This window comes from Mustela putorius, unplaced genomic scaffold (assembly GCF_011764305.1).
Source record: "Mustela putorius furo isolate JIRA1106 unplaced genomic scaffold, ASM1176430v1.1 tig00003911_pilon_pilon_pilon, whole genome shotgun sequence".
Taxonomy (NCBI): Eukaryota; Metazoa; Chordata; class Mammalia; order Carnivora; family Mustelidae; genus Mustela; species Mustela putorius.
This window is the reverse complement of record NW_025422058.1, coordinates 464655-487592: the sequence shown is the minus strand read 5'-3', so window position 1 is coordinate 487592 and position 22938 is coordinate 464655. Positions and strand designations below refer to the sequence as shown.

General features: G+C 35.4%; 1 protein-coding gene across 7 annotated transcripts in view; it reads right to left on the bottom strand.

Annotated features, from left to right (window-relative positions):
• PPP1R12A (protein phosphatase 1 regulatory subunit 12A) overlaps positions 1-22938 on the bottom strand; it is a 147965-nt gene that overhangs the window by 98225 nt on the left and 26802 nt on the right. For all 7 annotated transcript variants that reach the window (XM_045069079.1, XM_045069081.1, XM_045069080.1 and 4 more), the window contains exon 2: positions 4214-4344. In XM_045069079.1, the coding sequence (XP_044925014.1) occupies positions 4214-4344 (131 nt within the window). The remainder of the gene's footprint in view (positions 1-4213; positions 4345-22938) is intronic.

Genomic DNA, 22938 nt, shown 5'->3' with positions numbered 1-22938 from the left:
AATAAAGGCTACAGCCTCTCTTTCCTACAAAACTTGTATTGGGTTGACTATATAAACACGAAGAAGTTTCTTTCTTTTTTTTTTTTAAATAGTTTGCATTTTAAAGATTTTATGTATTTATTTGACAGAGAGAAATCACAAGTAGATGGAGAGAAGGGCAGAGAGAGAGAGAGGGAAGCAGGCTCCCTGCTGAGCAGAGAGCCCGATGTGGGACTCGATCCCAGGACCCTGAGATCATGACCCAAGCCGAAGGCAGCGGCCCAACCCACTGAGTCACCCAGGCGCCCCAACAAGAAGAAGTTTCTTTTACAAAAACATTCCAGTTAAATGAAAAGACAGAATTAAAATGCTGCCACTGTATAGCTCCTATGTTTTCATTTAATTATTTCTTTAGTTAGAGGACTTGGCTTTCATTGCTTTGTGCATAATAATTCAGTTTTTTTTTTTTTAAGATTTTATTTATTTATTTGACAGACAGAGATCACAAGTAGGCAGAGAGGCAGGCAGAGAGAGAGGAAGAAGCGGGCTCCCTGCTGAGCAGAGAGCCCAATGTGGGGCTCAATCGCTGAGATCATGACCCGAGCTGAAGGCACAGGCTTTAACACACTGAGCCATTCAGGCGCTCCTATTTATTTATTTTAGAGAGAGCGTGCAAGCAGGGGGAGGGGCAGACAGAGAGAGAGAATCTCAAGAGGACTCCACACTGAGTGTGGAGCCTGACATGGGCCTCAATCTCATGACCCCAGGATCATGACCTGGGCCAAAATCAAGATTGGATGCTTAAGCGACTGAGCCACCCAGGCACCCCTGTACATAATAATTTGAATATATAATTTATACTTTATGGTTAGAGAGTTAAGACTAACTGAACTTATGTATTAGAGAGCTAAATTAAATACTTTCTGGGTTCTGTAATTGTTTGCTTTTTCTAATATGTCCAAAGCCATTCTATTCAATTTTACCTTTAAAGCACAACCCAATGACAACAGTATAATTTTTAGGGATGAATACCTTGAAGCCACAGTAAGACTTTTATACTCCCTATATTAGTGTACTAGCGCAACCATAAATAGCATTAAAAAAAAAAAATACCACACTGGGGCGCCTGGGTGGCTCAGTGGGTTAAGCCTCTGCCTTTGGCTCAGGGTCCCGGGATGGAGTCCCACATTGCGCTCTCTGCTCAGTGGGGAGTCTGCTTCCCCTTCCTCCTCTGCCTGCCTCTCTGCCTACTTGTGATCTCTCTCTCTCTCTAGTAAATAAATAAAGTCTTAAAAAAAATACTACAGACTAAGTGGCTTAAACAACAGAAGTTTGTTTACTTATAGTTTGAGAGGTCTGAAGTTTTAAGATCAAATTGTTGGCAGGTTTAAAAGGGTTTCTTCTGAGGCTTCTCTCCTTGGCTCAGAGATGGCTACCTTTTTCACAGTGTAATTTCCAGTGGTCTTTTCTGTGTGGATGAACTAGGTGCCTCTTTTTGCAACCAAATTTCCTTTTCTTACAAAGAAACCAGTAAGACTGAATTAGGACCTATCCTAAGGGCCTCATTTTAACTTAATTATCTCTTTAATGGCTGCATCTATACAGTCACAATCCAGATTTTGGGGGGTCAGAGCTTCAACATACGAATTATGTACAGACACAATTCAGCATACTGAAGGAAGAGAATGATGTTAGTGCATACGTATCAATACCCGACCCATCAGTATTTAGTAAAACAATGCATATGCTGCATTAACATCATAGTCCCCAAACTTAAGCCTCCTTTTTTGTTCCTCTAATCCACTCTGAAAAAGGGGAATTATTAAATAATCTTTATTTTTAGTTCTTCCTAAGACTTCTACCTTATTCAAAGCAGGGAAGTTGAGAATAATTATGTGGTGAAAAGGTGAGATAATTGAGTCAGAATATGAAGAGCCATCATCCATTTTTCACTTAGCTTCTGCCAGGCTGCAAACCAGATGTGAAATTGTTAAACGTCTAGAAACTAAACTGTAATCTCATGCTCTCTGTTCTATGTCCAACAGATCAAATTTTATTCATTTTTTTTTTTTTTGGTAAGACTTTCTTTTTAAGGTAATCTCCTTGGGGCTCAAACTCACAACCCTGAGGTCAAGAGTTGCTTGCTCTACTGACTGAGCCAGCCAGGTGCGCTTAGGGGTCAAAAATTTAGAAGTCACTGTATCTAAATCAATCGCAAAACTTTAGAGTAAACTGTGTGGTTGTTTATTTCATCTCTCATTTCAATAGGGATGAACGAAAACTATTTTGTGTATAATGCAGTTCCTATCAAAGCATGTAAACATCTGATATATTGTAGATATGATGATGATGATGATGATGATGAATTACCCAGAAACATCAGAAATGTTTCTGGAAGAAGTGACCTTTATGTAACTGCATTTGAGAGTTTGGTAGGAGCTGGTCAAGTAAAGAAATAAGGCAAATGAACCAAAGTAAGCAAAGACTCATTAATATGAGCCAGCAGTGAAAATCTGGGGTATCAAAAGTAGTCCAGCATTGAGAGAGTGAAAAATATGAAAAGCTCTAAGAGAAATAAGAGGCAGGAGGAAGCCAGATCATTCCTACTATATAATAACATTAATCACTGGGTCAACTAGCTTGGCCAAGGTCATAAAATTAGTGAATGGCAGAAGCAGGATTTATAACAAATTTAACTCCAAATACTTCACTTAGCAGAGTAACCCAATTTTCCTAGGTTGTTCCTGGTTTATAAATATTATAAAGGAGTAAGGAAGTTGAGAACCATGATTGTAATGATGAACAACCTACTGTTTTGCATGACAAAAGACTACCTCATTTTATACATAAAGAAATCAAGGCTCCGGGGTACCTGGGTGTCTCAGTTAAGTGTCCAACTCCTGATTTTGGCTCAGGTCATGATCTTAGGGTTCTGGGATCAAGCCCTGCAGTGGGATCCATGCTCGGTGGCGAGTCTGCTTGAGGATTCTCTCTCTCTCCCTCTTCCGCTGCCCCTCCCCTGCCCTCATGCTCATGATCACGCTCTCTTTCAAATAAATAAATCTTTAAAAAAAAGAAAAAGAATCAGAAATCAAGGCCCAGAAAGGAAAAGATGAAATGTAATTAGTATTACAGGTAGTAATAAAACTCAAGTGACTCAGACATTCTATTCCTAGGCCAGAGTACTTTTCTTTTTACCAAACACTGCCTCCCATTTAAAATGGTGTATTGGGGCACCTGGGTGCCTCAGTAGATTAAGCATCTACCTTTGGCTCAGGTCATGATCTCAAGAGTCCTGGGATTGAGCCCCACGTTGGATTCCCTGCTCCAAGGGGAGTCTGCTTCTCCCACTCCCTCTGCCTCAGCCCCTGCTTGTGCACACAATCTCTCACTCTTCTCTCAAATAAATGAAATCTTTAAAAAAAAAAGATGTATCATAGTTCCAATACACACGGGGGGGGGGGGGAATGAAACACACAAAGAAATAACAATATTTAAGACTCTCTTACAATAGAGAGTTATAAAGCAGAACTCCTATATTCAGTATTTACCAGTGGATAAGCTCTGATGTAAGCAGACAGACAATAAAACCTGTTTAGGGTGTTGGACACATAGTAACCAAAAAGTGAAATAATTTAGTGTAAAAATTATTTTGTCAGGAAAACTATACTTCCTTGTTAAATGTTTGAAGAATCAGATTTTCTTGGAAAGTACCATTAAAGGTAGGTAAGAATGATCACTGCCCACTGAATTTTCTAAAAACCATATTTTTAGAAAACAATTTTAGTAACAAGCATAAATGTTTTGACTAATTAGAGAACTATGTAACATATTCTCCCTATAGCAAAGTAACCCAAGTTCTTGTTAGTTTCCCCTAACAACACACAATTATTAAGGATAGACTGACTAGACTGCTAAGTATTATTCTTGAATCATTTGACAATGCTTTCCATGCACTCAAAAGAAAAGGAGATGGGAAATGAGAAGTGTACAATTACTCGTATAATAAAAAGTACCAAAAGCCCAAAAAGGTGGGGAGACGGAAGATGACCTCCCAAAGAGAGACTGGATATATGGATTCCCAAGAACTGCTTATTCTTTTTCCTGGGAAGAATAGTTTTCATGAATTAAGGTAATATAAGAGTTCATTTATCTGCAACAATTTCTATAAAATTTCAGGTAACTAAAATAGTGTTTGGATATTTGGACAAAACTAAACATAGAACTGACTTACTCTGCAATGTCAAGATAGCCACAGGAAGCAGCTGCATGTAGTGGTATCCAGCCTTCATTATCAGGTTGATTAATATTTGCTCCATTTTCAACCAGAAACTTCACCATATCAACATTGTCATCAATGCAAGCCTAAAAACAAAACAGAAAGCACAATTAGGAAAAATGTGAAATCAATGCTCCAAATAAACTCTGCAGCTTTTATAACATAAACATTCTCTTTTAGTCTGCTATCTTGACTGTACTGCCATCAAACAGGCTAATGGTACCAACTAAAGTATAAGAGTCCCTGCTTTGAGGCACACATGTGACTAGACTTTGCCAATCTCATGATAAAAATAAGTAGATACTATAGTAACAATCAAAACATTATAGGAGTACCAATAATATCCTCTACAGCAATGGTTCCCAAAATATGGTCTGTTCAGGGGGAGGGATCCTTTCAAGGAATTTACAAGGTCAAAACTATTCTCAAAATAATACTAAGATGGTAGTTCCCCTTTTCACTGTGTTGACAGGTGAACTTAAGAGTTCAGAAAGCACCACCGGCAAAATCTGCTTGTGCGTTAGCACAAATCAAGGCAGTGGCCAAAAAAATTTCTACTAACAGTCACTATATCTCCCACTATGCACTCATAGTTTTTTTTTAAAAGCTATTTTTATTTTTGAATGTCCTTGGCAAAGTAGTAAAACCCATAAATCCTATTAAGTTTGGACCCCTGAATACACATCATCTTTTTAATACTCTGTGGAACAAGAGAGAAGTATGGATAAAACACTTGTTCCAAGTACAATGACTGCTCTTAGGAAAAGCATTTGTGTAGCTAAGATGCAAGCTGAACTAGCCACTTTTCCCATGGAATACAATGTTTACTTAAATGAGAAACTATACTTGGTCTAACTTGGGTTTTTGGCATAGATTTTCTTAAAAATGAACAGACTGTAATTTCAAAAAAAAACCCACTATTTGCCATCGATGATGCATTCACACTTTAAGAGCAAATGAATGAATGATTTTAAAGATTTTATTTATTTATTTGACAGACGATCACAAGTAGGCAGAGAGGCAGGCAGAGAGGCAGGCAGAGAGAAGGGGAAGGAGGCTCCCTGCTGAGTAGAGAGCCTGATGTGGGGCTCGATCCCAGGACTCTGGGATCATGACCTGAGCCAAAGGATTTAACCCACTGAGCCACCCTGGCGCCACGAATGAATGATTTTAAAGTGCTATTTATGTAACAGGGGTACAATACAGCTGTTTTAAAATGAATTAATAAATACTTAAAACCCTCAGTTTTAACCTCTATTATCATGAAATATTAATATATACACACCACTGACACACAAAAATTTAACTGCAGCCTATAGTAACTAGAAGAAGGGACTTCGATAAATGTCTACTTCGTGCAGGTAGTATGACTGGTGCTTTACTGATTTATATACACTGTCCTCATATAAACCTTCATGAGAGCAGAAATTCTGCTGTATCTGCAGCATCTTACACAGTTCTTGGCATATGGTAGGGGCTTAATAAGTGGATGAAAGAATGAGAAAGCTAAGATTCAAAGAGATTAAGTAGCCTGAATAAGTCAGACAGGTGAGAGATGATAGAGGTGGCACTAACAGATGTTTAGATTCCAAAAGTATAAGCTCTTTTCCACACATAACACTGCTTTCAACAGATATTCCTAGTTTATCAATGCATTTCTCACGCATCTGTAGTCTCTGAAACAGGGTATCATAAGTGTTAGGTACTTACAAAGTGTTGTAAGAATGAAACCAATTTTTCTTTACCTATCACAGAAGCAAAAGAAAATACTTTTAGTAGCATTTTCTTAGAGAAAAAAAAGGGATTAAAAAGAAAGCATTATGGTTAAAGTACAAAGTGGAAAAATACTGACAGGGAATCAGAGCTTTTAATTCTAGGTTCTAGTTTAGGCTCTGCCACAAATTTTGTAGTGATGGACAAGGAATTCAATCTTTTGAAGCTTAATGTCTTTATTTTTCAAGTGGAGGAAAGAAGCTGGTGGGTTATATATCTCTCAAATTCCCTAACGGGTTTAAGATACTTATGGGTCTATGATTCTTCTCCTTGGAACAAGTTATAAGCAACACGATGACAAGGTCCCATAGTGCCCAGAACAGTACCTTACATGTGGCAGATGGTAAATGAATATATGTAAGTAACATTCATATGCACTTTAAGTATATACGGCTTGGAAAAAGAATCGTTTTCAAAAAGCAGTGGTTAAAGAAAGGGCTGGAGAAATCTGAGAACCATTAGCTATCTAATAAAAAAAGAAGAAATGTCAAAATACTGTTATATTAGCAAGTAGTCTATAAAAATGTTATTTGAGATTGCTAATGACCCACAAGGGCATCAATTAATATTAGATCTACTTATAGGCTTAATCATTAATTTTCCTTGAGAAAAGTTTTTTTTTTTTTTTTTTTTTTTTTTTTTAAAGACTGGTTTAATTCTATTACCCTTTTCACTCAATCTGCTTTAATTTGTACAGGCTCTGTAACAGTATTCTGACTTTTGTCACTGATATAAAAATATAAAATTCTATTTGATAAATTTAATATGAATCTGATTTTTTTTATTTGACAGACAGAGATCATAAGTAGGCAGAGAGGCAGGCAGAGAGAGAGAGAGGGAAGCAGGCTCCCTGCTGAGCAGAGAGCCTGATGTGGGGCTCCATCCCAGGACCCTGAGATCATGACCTTAGCTGAAGGCAGAGACTTAATCCACTGAGCCACCCAGGCGCCCCTGATTTTTGTTTTTAAAATTGAAAGATAATGTCAACCAAACAAGAAATGATTCTTTTATAAAGGGATATGGGAAATGCTCACAATTTATTAAATTTTTAAAAAAGGATATAAGAACAGTTTTCCTAATATGATTCCAATTTTACAAAAAAAAGTACACAAAAAGACTAGAATATATATTCAATTTTAATAGTCATTATCAGTGGTTGAGACCAATAAAAATTTTTATTTTCTTCTTTAAATTATTTCCAAAATGTTTAAAATAAATAGGCAGTTTACATACGAAAATTTAAGACTTGATTCTTTTTTTTTTTTAAGATTTTATTTATTTATTTGACAGAGAGAGATCACAAGTAGGCAGCGAGGCAGGCAGAGAGAGAGAGAGAGAGAGAGAGGAGGTAGCAGGGTCCCCACTGAGCAGAGCCCGATGTGGGACTCGATCCCAGAACCCTGGGATCATGCATGACCTGAGCTGAAGGCAGTGGCTTTAACCCACTGAGCCACTCAGGCGTCCCAAGACTTGATTCTTTTTTCTAAAGATATTATCATTATTATTTTTTAAAGTGAGGGAGAGAGAGGGCATAAGAAGGGAAATGCCAGGGGGAGAAGCAGACTCCCTGCTGAGCAGGCAGCCCAATGTGGGACTCCATCCTGGGACTCCATCCTGGGACTCTACCCTAGGACTGAGCTGAAGGCAGCTGCTTAACCAACTGAGCCACCCAGGCACCCTAAAGATATTTTTTAAGTGATTTCTACACCCAACATGGGGCTCAAACTCATAACCCAGAGATCAAAAGTTGTATGCTTTACCAGCTGAGCCAGCATGGTGCTCCCCAAGACTTGATTCTTTTTTTTTTTTTTTTAAGATTTTATTTATTTATGTGACACAGAGATCACAAGTAGGCAGAGAGGCAGGCAGAGACAGAGAGGGGGAAACAGGCTCTCCACCAAGCAGAGAGCCCGATGTGGGGCTCAATCCCAGTACCCTGAGATCATGACCTGAGCTGAGGGCAGAGGCTTTAACCCACTAAGCCACCCAGGTGCCCCAAGACTTGATTCTTAAAGGAGAAATATTAAACCTATTTTAATATGGAGAAACAACCAAATTGTTGGTGAAACTGTTTCTTAACCCTTCAGAAAACCATTTGACAGTATCTACAAAAGTATAATAGGAACTGACTACAATACTCCCATCAGTAATACTGGCTCAATTTAGCAGTAGAGAGAAGTAAGAGAAAACATTTTATAATTTTAAGAAGATAATATTTAAAAAGAGTTCTTCAGGGTTTTTAAGCAGAGGGGTGAGATGATCAGATGAGTATTTCAGAAAGATTACTGGAGGCAATATGAAAAGAGAAGAGCCTGAACTGAGCCTTGGCAGTTTTTCAGACTGATATATACTGAAAAACTTAAGGTGAAAGGCAGGGAGAAGCCATTCAGAAAATAAATGCTACAGGTTCAAGAAGGGGTTGGGGAAAGAAAGATTATTTATTTCATAGCTTTGGATATGCTGAATTTATAGGTGTCTGTACAACTATCTAACCATGTATATCCAGTGGTCAATTGGATACGCAGATCTAGAGCTTTGAAAATAAATGTGAAATGAAAACATCAATTTAGGAATTATCTGCATTAAGGTAATAATATAGTGGGGCTTGAAATCACTTGGGGAGAGGATGTAGAGAAGTGATTCTGAAAACAGTAAGAGAAGTGTTGAAATTAAATTATGATCTGTATATTCTATTTGGAAAACAAAGACATTTGTGGTATTTTTTTATTTGTGGTATTTAGTTAAAGAGAAAGTTCTCAAGAAGCTTACCATACAGTAAGTTCCCGAGAAGCTTACCACCCAGTATAGAAGATAAACACATAAACAGATAACTATATTAAATGGAATATGATATAGTTATACAGCTGTACACTACTTATTGTGGGAGCTCAGAAAAGGAAAACTAAGGAAGAATGGTGGGTGATAGTCTGGGACTATTTCCTGGAGAAGGCTCTACACCAGAGCTTAACATATGAACAAGTGACAAACATTTCCTGGTGTATGAATATGCAAAGTCACATATAGTGAGGATAAATGTATGCAGATTCTAGAATAGAGTTTATTTGCCATCTTATGGGTAAATCTTTGACATTGGTGAGGAAAGATTTTCAAGAAGAATGGTTAATTTTTAAAGTTTAGGAAGGCAATCCCCCGGGCTCTTTGAAAAAACTTAACCTGTGGGTATTGCTAATTCCCAATAAATGAAATGTTGCTGATTCTGATTTAAAATATTTGTTTTCAAGTCAGCACAATGTAAGAAACACCAATAAAAATACCTAAAGCAGTTAATACTAAATCTGCTTGTTCCTTTGTTTATAGATGTAGTAAGTTTTTGAAATGTTTTAAAATCAATTAAAATCAATGCTAAATACGTTGTCACAAAATATGTATTACATATGAATCTCAAGTCTGTGGAGCAAGTTGTTCAAAGTAGTCTCCTGAACATTTATAAAGCATACACAAGAAACTGGCAAGGCACGTCCATAAAAATATTGTTGCTAAGAGAATCAAAGGCTAACATATGCAGCACATTAAGAGACACATGACTTGCTAACTTTCAATATTTGACTAAATATGGTCAGTTTATTAAGCCATATATGGAAAGAAACAGAATGACTCACACTATGTTAGATAAAATTTTGGAGGTATATCTTAAGTGTTTCATGAATACATATTCAGAGCAATTGTCAATAATAAATGGCTGTGTGAAGACCCATTTGTCATTTAATTCCAGGTACAGGCAGCTTTGTCAATTTTAGCTGTAAACTAATTCTAAAAACTAGTTCAAGTAAATAAAACATCTGTTTTTATTGAAAAGGAGACCTAGTTATTTTTCTCAGCAAGTTAGCTCAAGGACAAGCTTTGTTTCCCACACTTTTAAAGAAAAAAACTGCAACCTAACAACAGAGCTGAATAAAGGGACTATATTCAACATTGGCTGAAAGCAGACAAAATCGAAGGCCTAATAACTTCTGGGTGGGGCATGTATGGTTTTAAATTCCACTCCTAGAGAAATAAAAACAAATGTGTTAAGCAACTACATAATTCAACTGAGTAAAATCACAATAACAAAATTAGTAGCATCTAAAATAAATTTTAACACTGTAATATTCCTTTTCATTAAAGGGGTTTTGTGTAAAGTACATACGCTAGAGCCACACTGTCTGGGATTAATCCAGTTCTGCCTCTTACTAGCCAGGTTTTGTTGGGTAAATTACTTAACATCCTGTGTGCCACAGTTTCCCCTGGAAAATGGGGGTAGTAACTACCTCAAAAGTTTACTATGAGAAGTATATGAATTAATATAGAAAGCACTTAAGTAGTACCTGTCAAATATTAAATGCTTTTATGTTTGTGTTAATACATAATCAACATGCTAAATCACCTCATTAAAATTTTCTTTTTTTATATTCTTAACTAAAACTTACTTTTTCGTCCCTCTACAAATTAAAAAACAAGGTTACATGCTGAAGACTTATACAGTACCATTTTGGTTAAAGTCCCACCCACAATTATTTCTAAAAGGAGGATTAAATTTTGAAAGATGTACTAAGGAAATCTTCGGGATTTCAAACTTCTTTCAAACAAACATTAATATTTAAAAGTTTTATATAAGCTCATTCATACAAATTATATACAACTCAGAAAAGAGAAAAAGATTTAGTTTTATAAATGTCATTAGAGAACTTAAATTTAAATAAAATTGTAGCCAATTAATCGAAATGTTTACAACCTGTGCCTAAATGTTAGTAATACAGTTAATTAACAGACAAATTAATTTGAATATGGAAGTAATTTAAATCAATTTCCACTTCCTTGAAACAAGTCTTTACGACTCCTACTAAGGAAAACTTGGTTCTGCTCAACAGCTAGGAAGAGAAATTTGTAGATACACTAGAAAGTAGTCTATGTGCTAAGCATTCAGATTGACACGCATGTCAGTGAGCAGGCTTAAAGAGGAACTGAACTGAAGATGTCCAAGCAAGTATTTGTCTATTTAAAAAAAAATGAATTTGGACTATCAAAGGAAGAATTATGGATGTGGTTTACACAAGAGAAACAATGAAGAACCCTAAGCAGTACTCTCATACTGAATAATAAAAAAATAAATACCTTGGTCTTGCATTAAGATGGGCAAATAATGAACATGTATAATCTTTTAACAGTCATCTATTATATTAGTTATGAAAACAAGTAAAAAGTTCAGCACTGCAATAACTTTATTTTTTGTTTAAAGATCTTATTTACTTATTTAACAGAGAAAGAGAAGGAAAGCACAAGCAGGGTGAGCTGTAGGCAGGGAGGAGGGAAAAGCAGAATCCCTGTCGAGTGAGGAGTCCCATATAGGGCTCAATCCCAGAACCCAAGGACGATGACCTCAGCCAAAAGCAAACACTCAACTGACTGAGCCACGTAGGCCCCCCAACACTGAATTAATTTTATTTTTTATATTTTATTTATATTTTTGCCTTTCTACTCTTATCATATAAGCAGGTAGGAAATCTACATGTAAAAATAAAAACTTGTCCTCGTAATAAATCACATATTCAAATGATAAAATGATTGGGACAATAAATTTACAACACAGATGATACACAATGCTGGAACATGGGAAATTCTTCATTTGGATTAAGAAAAGTTCATGGTTATGTACATCTGGTATCCTAGAGAGAATAAAGGAGACACATTCCTGACAAAGAGAAGATCCACTATATATTTGTGGACTAAATATACTAGACATGGCAAACAGACTATAAGACATCTGAAAAACTTTTTTGAGACCAAAAAAAAAAGCTTTAGGAGAAAAATAATCTAAGTATTGCTTGCATGCCTCATCCAACAAGTACTATGTATTTGAAAGACCATACTAAAAACTGGAAACCATAAATATTCAAAGATTTAAATATATCCTTATCCTCTCATGATGGAGCTCTGTTATTTGCTTTACTGATAGAGATCTATAAAGTAGTAAGTTAAACCTAGACCTTTAGAGGCCAACACTTTCATCTGGGAACTCAGAAAGGGAAAAACTTTTCTTCTAGAGTTTAAAATCCTTTGGGATCTAAAGAGAATCGAACTTCAAGGATCATTCTCTTGCTAGTCATTTTTACTGACTGTCTACTATATATAAAATGCATTCTGGTGAATACAAAGAAGAATACTAAAGAATAAATTCTCTGTTTCCTTTATGCACAGTGTCTGGCATATAGGAACTATGTAATAAACACATATAAAATGAATCAAAACAAAATGTTAACTTCTTAACAAGTAGGCATTACTTAGTGTGTGTATGTGTACAGAAAACTGTGCTAAGTACTGTGTAAGACTGGCTGCTTTTATTGATTCATGTGTTTCAGTTTTTTCTCCCAACTAGAAGACAGTTCCTTAAGAATTGAAAGTGCCTTCTATACCCCATCATACCTAACAGAGCCACCCAGTAAATTTTTGTTAATGAGCTAAAAACAGAATATTCAATCTATAATTAGGAAAATAAGATAAGCAGATAAAACAGAAAAATAATACACAATTTAAAAGAAATACAGTATTAATCAAGAAAAAGTCAGTATGAGAGTAGAGATGAGTTAAACTTTTTGGAGAAAATAAATCTTTGCCCATGTTTCATTAATGTCTGAGCTCTACATAGGAAATCAGTTGCAGTTGCAGTTTGCTGTTCCTTGTAGTCTTTTATTAGAAGTGGTCCCAAACTGACCTGGAGGGGTTTAATCAGTGTATATACTAAGAAGAAAATAATTTAGTTTCAGGAGAGGAAATAAAAGCTTCTACTTAGTATTCCTATTAAATTTTTAAGAAGTTTACAAAAATATGTATAATATGGTACCATTCTTGCCACTGATATACTTAATTAAGAGTCCGGGAGAATATGTGCCAAAATGTTAATTAACAGAAGTCAAAGTCATTATTTTCCCAAAATGTCTCTATAGTGAGGACATAAAATTCTTATGGCTTTCCAAAACAAAACAAAAAACTTCACATACTCGTTATGTTTCCTGATGAGTTTGTTCAGTATCCAGCAAAATATGTGGCCAATAAAGAGTAGGAGATTCTTTATTAACTCAGGAAGTATTTACTGAGTGTCCACTTCAGCCACTATGCTAGTTGCTAGAAATATACTGGCAAAGAATATAGACCAGATTTCTGTATTCAAAGAGTCTGTTAGAGTCCAGCAGGCAAGTCAGAAAGAGTATAATAAACAGTATACATATAACTAGAGTACTTAACCTGAATTTGGGAGAAAGAGGAGAAATCAGAACTTCTTGAGGGTGGTACCCAGGAATTTCCACTTTAAAGAAATTCCCCATCTAATCTGTAAAAACAGACTAGATTGAAAACCTCTGATATCCATGGTAACTGAAGCTAGAGAGATAAAACAATGCACAAGCATTTGTACAATGGGATCAGAAAAACCTATGTCAAAACGAGAGGACCATCAGTATTTAAGAAAGGGGAGACAAAATAAAAGGGAAGAAAAACAAGTATTAGAAGGCAAAAATCCAGAAGGAGAAGGCAGTATGGAGGAAAACACAACTTGGCATGCCAAATGCCCCACATTTTGGTACTCCTTTAATAACATACTAAATAAAACATGAGATCAAAGGTAAGATGATAAGCCCTATTTAACAATAAAATCTATCTAATTAAACAAAATATATTCAGGAATCAAGACAGGATGATCAAAGGACTCGTAAGTAAATCAAAAAGAATCCAAATATAAATTCTAAGAAAGTAGAAAAATTAATACAGCTAACAAAATGAAATGAGGGGACAGAAGACTAAAATGGAAGAGTGCTGATATTCTAATCTTATAAAATAGTAAAATCTTTCTAAAATTGGAATGTGGTCTTAAAAAAAATCCTATGTCACTATATTCATAGACTCTTTTCTTGATCTTCAAGGAACATTTAAGGAGATACTCCCTCTAGTTGTAAAGAAAATTTAATCTATAATTTAACCATTACTTCAGTCTTCAGTAGTTTTCTTTGGCAAACAAAAGCAAAACTAAATTTAACACTTTTTAAAAAAAAAGATTTTATTTATTTATTTATGTGACAGAGAGAGAGACAGCAAGAGAGGGAACACACGCAGAGGGGATGGGAGCAGGAGAAGCAGACTCCCCACCGAGAAGGGAACCTGATCCCAGGACCCCAGGATTATGACCTGAGCCAAAGGCAGATGTCTAACCAACTGAGCCAACCAGGAGCCCCAAATTTAACATTTTTTAATTAAAATAGTATTTATAATATGTGTCCTTTTTAATAAAAGCATGTCAAAAGGTCTGCACAGAGAGATCCTAAAATAATGTTCCCTAAATGATGGTTAGTTATGGATAATTAACATCCACTGGGCCATTATTACTACTTTTTTTTTTAAGCATATAGTACAGTGCCTAGCTCAAAATGAAAGAGCCAAATCCTGCCAGCAACTCACAGTCTAATCAGAAATAAACAAAAGCACAGATAAAATCACAAAATGATATAACTTTTCTAATCTCAAATTCTCCTCTGTATTTTAATATGCATGAATTATTTTAGTATACTTTTTATGAAACGTTTTAACAAAAATGTTAAGTTTTAAAAACTATGTATATGTATATAAATAAATTCAAATTGAAGAAAAGGAGAGACATTTGGGAACAGAAACAGATTTTTTGGTCATGTCCACGACATAGATTGGGACGGGCAGATTGCAGGGAATAGGCTAGGTCTTGAAACTATATCCCTGCATCCTTTTCAGAAAGCAAAGAGCAAAAATATATCTGACAGACTGAGAACCTGGTACTTTTCTGCTATACTCGGATATGCTATGGCAAAAAATATCAAAGATGAAGTTAACAATATGTAATTCTGAGTCCCAGGAGAGAAAATTTTTAAAAAATCTATTTGGTTATTTTAATGAAACAATATTTTCCATTTTAGATTGCCAGGCTATTCTGTATTTCTGGGACCACTGATGGAGGAGTTATAGGAGCAGGAGTTAGTATTTCCAAGTCACAAAATAAGAGGGTCACTAAATATTCAAATGGAGAGCAAAGGGTTTATCCCCCTAACCCTAACAAAAACAAGTGAGCAAAGATGAAATTGATTTTCAAATACTTTGTTGAAAAGTAAGAAAAAAAACAGTTACTAGTAAGCATAGTACCAATAGGATGCAATTATTAAGTATTTACTAATAATAAACTGAGGGATATAAAATGCCACAAAAATTATTTATTTTCGTTTACTGCTATGGTAAATAGGCTCAAGATGGCAAAGATCTCTGCCTCAGGTAATCATACCCTTGTGTAAATTCCTCCCCTGGAGTCTAGGCTTGACTTGCTTCCAACAAACTGAGCAGGGCAAAAGTGATGCGATGTCATATGTACTCTCTCCTGCCCTCTCCTGGATCACTCACAACGTGGGAGCACTCATGTGCCATGTCAAAAGGCAGCCCTGTTAAGAACCCCATGTGGAAAGCAGACAAAGTCTGTCAATAACCACATGAGTTAGCTTTGAAGCGGATCCCTATTTACTCAATCCCCAGCCCAGTTAAACCTTCAGATAAGACTGCAATCCCAGCCAAAGGCTTGAGGGCAACCTCATATGAGATCTTGAGGCAGAAACATCTAGCTAAGCCCCATTCAAATTCCTGAACCATAGAAAATATGAGTTAATAAATGTTTATTATTTTCAGTACAGAGGTAATAAACAGTGGCTACTTTGCTAGATTTGGGATGAAAGTAAGAGGCACTTCTATCAATTTTCATTGGTTCAGCTTGTGTGCACCCAAACATCATACTCCCTTCTCTACTTAATCTCTAATTTGTCATTTGTCCTATATATCAACTCCTTTTTTAAATGCTATCAAGTGGTCCTTTACACAAAGAGTTATCTAAATTATCTAGACCTAGCTCTCCATGTCCATAAATTCAAAGCTCTAATCACAGTGCACCACCTCCATTTCTTGACTATGCCAGAACAATCTGAAATTACAACTTCAGAGTAAGTAAATAACAATCACCTGGTAATGTGCCAGTGTGTACATGTTTGATGAGTGAAAAGGAACAAAAGAATAACCTTCTAAATAGAGCTATCCTAATAAATAAATTAAAAAAAAAAACTATTATTCCTTCAATATTTACTTTTGAGGAAGGAGAGCATATGAATAGCAAGAAGAAAAAAAGTAAGCTTTTATATTGACACTTCCATCTTTTTCAAATAAGCATTAAATGGTGGCTAGCAGTGCCTGGGTGTTTCACTCTGTTGAGCGTCTACCACGGTTTCAGCTCAGGTCATGCTCTCAGGGTTCTGGGATTCAGCCCTGCATTGGGCTCTCTGCTTGGAGCCTGCTCCCCCCTCTGCCTCTGTGGTCTCTCTCTCTCTCTCAAATAAATAAATAAAAATCTTAAAAAAAAAAAAAAAAAAAAAGAAAGAAAGAATTCATGTGAAGATTTCGGCATAGCACCATAATTAGTAAATACAAATATATTCCTTTACATTGAGGGAAAGGGAAATGCATGATTTTCTATTGTATAATATATTCATTTAGTATCTCCCAAATGTTATGAAAAGATGCTAGTACTTTTACATTTACATAAAAGAAAGTTTTTATATTCCTCCAAATGCAGATCTCTAGTCAAGAGAAAATAATAAGGCAGAAATAAGAACACCCAATTTTTCAAATTGCCTCCTGAAACAAATGTCAGTATGGAGCTCTTCTGAAAGCAATTTATCACAAAAATTTACTGTTGTATTTCCCACATTGTTTCCACGAAACTACTAAACTAAAAATGTTAATAAATGGTTTCTGACAAAAATTCTTAAAAACTTCTAAAACTTTAGGAAATACTGGATTAAACATTTCTTTACTAGAACTTGTCAACAAGTCCCTTTTCCCAATAAAATCCATTTTTATCACCAAAATCTATTTTTATGTCCAAGCTGAGGCACTCAGTCTAGGGCTATGGTCCCACACAATCCATGTGAAAGACAATAAATGAGTGTAAATTCCACTGTGCCATAAACTCCAAGTCTCTCTCAGATATAATTAATCAATAGTGAATTATTACTTTCATAATTTTATACGATTTTGCATCTTTGGGAGGAAAACTCTGTATGCAGATTTTATGCACCAATAACTACATGGAACCAAAAAACTTCTGAAAGATCTTTTTTATTATTTACCTATACTAGACCAATGGTTAACATGGCTCACTCAGTACATTACAAATGAGATTTTCACCTTTGGGGATGATTCTCCAGTTATCTAGAAGACTGTGACACATGGGTGTTTTTCACAGAAAGAGGCTACAAAATTTTGCTGAGGCTAACATGTCAATAAAGAGTCTTTTAGATAAAACCCAGTACTAATGAAGAAGCATATCCTTAGGTTTCACCACAAAAAAAGCTGGTTGATAGGAGGAGGGGGTTAAGTCCAGGTGTGAAGAAAAAGTAACCTGATGATGAAATTTCATTTCATTTTGATCATAAGACTTAACTAAAGCAGCCTGGGACTTTGTAACTTCTTTGGAAGATAAAGGGTACCCCTGGACCAAAGGCTGAGGAACTGCTGGATCCTACAGATTGCTCTTCAATTTAGTCTTCTTTTAACCATCTTAAGTTTTTATTTCTTAAGCTTCCCCACCTATGGCAGTGTAACTAGAGTTAAATCACTCCCTCCTTCCATTTTCTATAACATATAAACATATCTGTCCTAACATACTTAAAATACTGTAATAATTATTTTCCCATATGTACTATCTCTACATTCACTTTCCTCTCATGTCTTCACTATACTATTAGGTCTCAAAGTCAAGGATCCCATCAAGTACTCATAACACAGTATTCAGAATACATCACAGACAGTAATCAAATGTCAATTGGAGGAACCTGCAAGTATGATTTAGCTTCACTGGTAGAACTCAGAAATAGGTTGCAGAGTTTTTGTTACCTGTAGTTCACTGTATCAGAGAAATTAATTTTTCCATGTCATATCTGACTTACTACATGAAGATAGAGGGGTTGCAAAACATTTTGAAATCTTTTTGTTAGGGAAATAATACCTCTCCTTTTCATACATGAAAGGTGTGTAACTGATAACAACCATTCTAGTATCTATAAAGTATTAAACTATCTTGGAGTTAAATGTATGTATTAGTGATAGTCATGATCACTCAGAAACATCACATTCTTCAAAGCAAAAAAGACGACTAGAGCTAAGTAAGATCATACGGGGGTAGAAATAAGGTACTGTTTTAGCAGCCCTTTCGATGCCTATCACTGCTGCTCCTGAAGGTGCACACCTTTTTCAGTGGTGTCCCCTAATCAGATAGCACTAATTCCAAGAAGAAGACTCCAAGCAAATAACTTCATTTTCACTTCCCTAATACCTGCCATTAATGGTCCACTCTCCAATTGCACCCCATGCAGATATGATCCCTCCCCTCCCTTGTAGTGAGATACAATAAATCAAAACCACTTTTAGGTTTCCCTAAAAAAAAAAAACAAAACACAAAAAACCCCACAAAAGCAAAGAAAAAAAGCAAAAATTATATAACCAATAGCATACAATGTTTTGTTAAAATAACGTTAGCATTCTAGCATAAAACTACTGCCACAAAAGGAATTCCTTCCACAAGTAAGACAGACTCCCAATGCACATAAGGTTCTTAGTAATTTAGCTACTGTGGTAATAAAAGCAGCCAAAAAGACAGTACTGAAGACAAAGTGAAAGCCAGCTAGTTTTTTTTTTTCCCCTTTCTTTTTTGGAGTGGTGCCTTGCATTTCTCTGAAAGTCTAAAAGCTAAGTCTTGACCATATAAGGCTGTGGGATTCCCATGGATGGAAATGCCTAAGCAACAGTCAAATCAAATAACCCTAAAATACATGAAACATAGATACTAAGCTACCATGAGAGGTTCTTACTTTTTTCTAGTTTCACTTACATTCTTGTAGATAATCCTGAAAGTGTTCCTGCAAAACATTAGGATCAAATTCACAAAAATTAAAATATCTAAGAAGTATATATATATTATTGAAATTTCCATAAAAAATACTTTTCATGGATCTTTCCTCATAAAGGCTGTTACACATTCCTTTATCATTTTAAACAAGTACCAAAAAATGTAATTTTACTTTTCTCTATAAACCCAACATGATATCAACTCTTAAAATATGATATTACATACCAATGTCCTTCTAGCTAATAGTTTATGCAGCTATAATGATACTTAAAATGCTTTATGGGAATCATTTTTGCTTTTAATAGTTTTTTTTGCCTTCTACCTTGCTTTTATCTATCACCTTTTAAAACTATCTTGATAATTTCCTATCTTCATTTTAATTTGTAGCTCTTAATTTACCAAATACTGGAAAAAAAAATAGATCTTAAATAAGAGCACACCAAAACTGTGTGAGGACTTCTGCTTAGTAAAATAAAAATATTCGTGCTTAAGTGTGTGGACTCTGCAATGTCTGTTTCAGTTTTATGAGTAATGTTTATTTTTCAGTGTTTTTATGTCATAAAGTTCCCAATATGAAAAAAATGTACTGAAGAAACTATGACCTACCTATAAAATGTAGAAGGCTGACCAAGTGACACCAAAACTGACAACTGCTGATAAAAACTAAAACTGATAAATGTTATTGGCAATGTTTTCTCTGCACAGATGTGATTAAAAAGAACAATCAGGTGACACAAGTGCTGATCATTTCAGAGCTCCTGGAAAAAAAAATAGTGACCCCAAGAAAATGAGCAAAGACCCTGAGATAACAGTTTACTTTTCTATTACTTATGTTTTATTTACAACTTTGCATGCTCATGCCTTTAGAATAGTAAAATGTACAATGACTTACTTTGTGATTTAATTTTCAAGAATTCAAGAACAACAAGAAAAAAGGAAAAGCAGACGTAGTTCCTTTTACAGAAATAGCAATATGTAAACCTCAGTGGAACACTCATGTCTGATACAAATGGAAGTATTTTCTGATATAGCTATTTCATATTAATAAGAGAACAGACTATATTAATAAGACATCAGTTAAACCCCAAGCTCTACTTTGTCACCATAATAAACTTCTCCCAGAAAACATTTTTCAGAAGACCAAAACTAGTTTGCGGACTTTAATACCCATCACCAGCACTGCTACGCTATTCAGGTCTTTTCCAAAACTACTAAACGTCATTAGGTACAATATGCCTGGCATACAAAGGAAGATCATTTAATATAGATGGTTATGAAATAGAAGACTTTAAGGGACCCAAACAGGAAATAAGATGATCTTTATTTAATATGACAAGTGTCATATTTTCTAGGATATCAGAAGATAGGAATAGCCTAGAGAGGAGTCAGGGCTTCTAGGAGAACCCTAATCTATGTCTTTAAGGGATAAAGAAATGGGGAAGGCTGAAAATTTTCCTAAAAGGGGGAAGCAGCCTATTGGATGAAGAGCATTTGGTACTGTTGAAGGAGCACAAAGTACAAGAAAGGATGGTAGGTGATTTGGGAGGACTAAGAGGAAATGAGAGGGGGAGACTATAGCTAGCCTCACACAAGGCTAAGAAGACTAAATTTACTCTGCACGACAGTAATTGTGAAGAATGCGTAACATAAGCAGATCCCACTAAAAGGAAAGAAAATTCCTACAGATTTCCCTAAAACTGACATTATCTTTATTATACTATTTAAATAGCTATAAACATAAACCTAGGCCTGTATACATGCTGTAGTACATACATAAGCCAAAACAAATTTATAAATTTCCTCACCACTTTTTTCTTTACTTTATGAAGAAGGCTGTCATGTCATTTGGTTGGGAATTGACTGTTACTGTTACAAACATGATATTTTCATTAAATACATCCACGTCTTTCCTCATTTGTCTATGATTGTTAAATCTGTTGTATTTGGCACCAAATCCAACAAAATGCGAATGTATGCAGCTAAAATGAAGCAGCAGTATCCAGCTGCAAGACAGTTGTTTACCCATCTACCTAGCTACTCATGTTCATGCAGTATAGACTGTCTTCACAACGAAAACTCAAGAATTAAAACATTCTTGTTGAGACAGAGATTGAGAGAAAGAGTTTTAAGAATGCTTCCTAAATTTCTGGCTGATAGGATGAGGTGGAGAATGATGCTGTCACTTCCAAATGTCACTTCTAAGATCTCAGAATGATGAAATTCCCAGAGAAGAGCATACTGTCACTTTCTCCCTCTTTTAACTGAATCTCTCTCTCTCTTTTTTGGTTCTCATTGTGAATTCCTGATTCTTGACCATTCTATTTCTTTCCAGTCCACCTATACAGGCTTTACTTGCCTCTTTTCTATTTCAACTATCCATTCACCACCCAAGAGGGCTGAACAATACCACCCACTTGCTTTCTGTGCTGTAATGCAGACACACTGATCTAACTGCACAGCAATGCAATATGGTCCACTATAACGTCACCCTAACCTCATTGTAATATTCCACTAACAGATCAGTCATTTGCCTGAATTCCTGTCATGTTGTATTTACCACTCTAAATCTCCAGTCTCCTTAAGATCCCACTGATATTAAATATTACTACTCTATGACGCACTTATGCTATTGGGGAAACTGAAATGGTCAATGGCAGTTTTCTAAGGATAGTACTCTTTTCACATTAGAAGTTCCTGTATCTTCACACCCTTCTTTCTTTACTTTGGTTTGGAGGAAGAAATTTCTTACTATTCCTAAACAGAATTCCCAATGACTTCTTACACTTCTCACTTTTCTATGTTCATGTTTTTTCAATATTTTACTTTATGTTTCAACCGAAGTGAACTACTTACTAGTCCAATTCTTATGCTGGTATTTCTTCTAATGCTGCATCTTTCTCCTATAATGCTTTTCCTACATCTCTGCCTAGATGCATCCCCCAATCTTACTATTCCTCTACATTCTAAAAGCTACATAAAGCCTGCAAATATTTCTTGATACTACCTTCCACCTAAAGCATTCTTCCTCTTTTCTTCCACATTTTATTATGAAAATGTTCGAACATAGAGCAAAGTTGAAAGAACTTTACAATGAATACCTATGCACTCACCATCTAAATTCTACTATTAATGTTACTAACTGCTATTGGCACATAACTATTTACCTAGTAATTCCTTTACACATCTATTAATCCAGCTACTTTGAAATGTAGCAAAAAAGTAAACCTGTAGAAATTAGTATAGATAATTACTAAATTGCCTCTTAAATAGTTTAGCTTGTATATCATTAAGTAGAATTCAGTATTTGTTTTCTTTTGATATAAAATTTACATACTGTGAAATGCAGGGATCTTAAATGCACACTTACTGTGTTTTAACCAATGCATAAACCTGTGAAATCCAAACTCCTATCAAGATTTAGAACACATCACTACAGAAACTTCTTTCATGTCCTTTTCTAGTCAAACTGTTCCTCCAACCCCCTGAGGCAACCATTATTCTGGCTTTTCTCCCAACATAAACAAGCTATTGCCCTCCTAAAATGTCCGGTAAGTGGAGTCCTAGAGTAGATCCTTATTTTGTGAAAGGCTTCTTTAAGCAAAATGTTTATGAAATTCATTCATGTAGCTGTGGGTATCAGTAGTTTGCCTTTTTTACTGCCAAGTAAGTATTCCCTTGTATGGCTATATCACAGGTGATCCAGTCCTTTACTGATGACTACCTGGACTGTTTCCAGTTTTCAACTATTAGGAATAAAGCAGAACATTATGTACAAGTTTTTTAAGAACATATGTTTTTATCCCTCTTGGGTAAACATTAGGAGCGGAATTTTCTGGGCAGATGTGTGTTTACTGTTTAAGAATTTGATAAACATTTTCCCAAAGTAGTTATACCAATGTACATCTTTACCAACAAAAAGAGTTCCAATTGCTCCACAACCTCACCAACATTT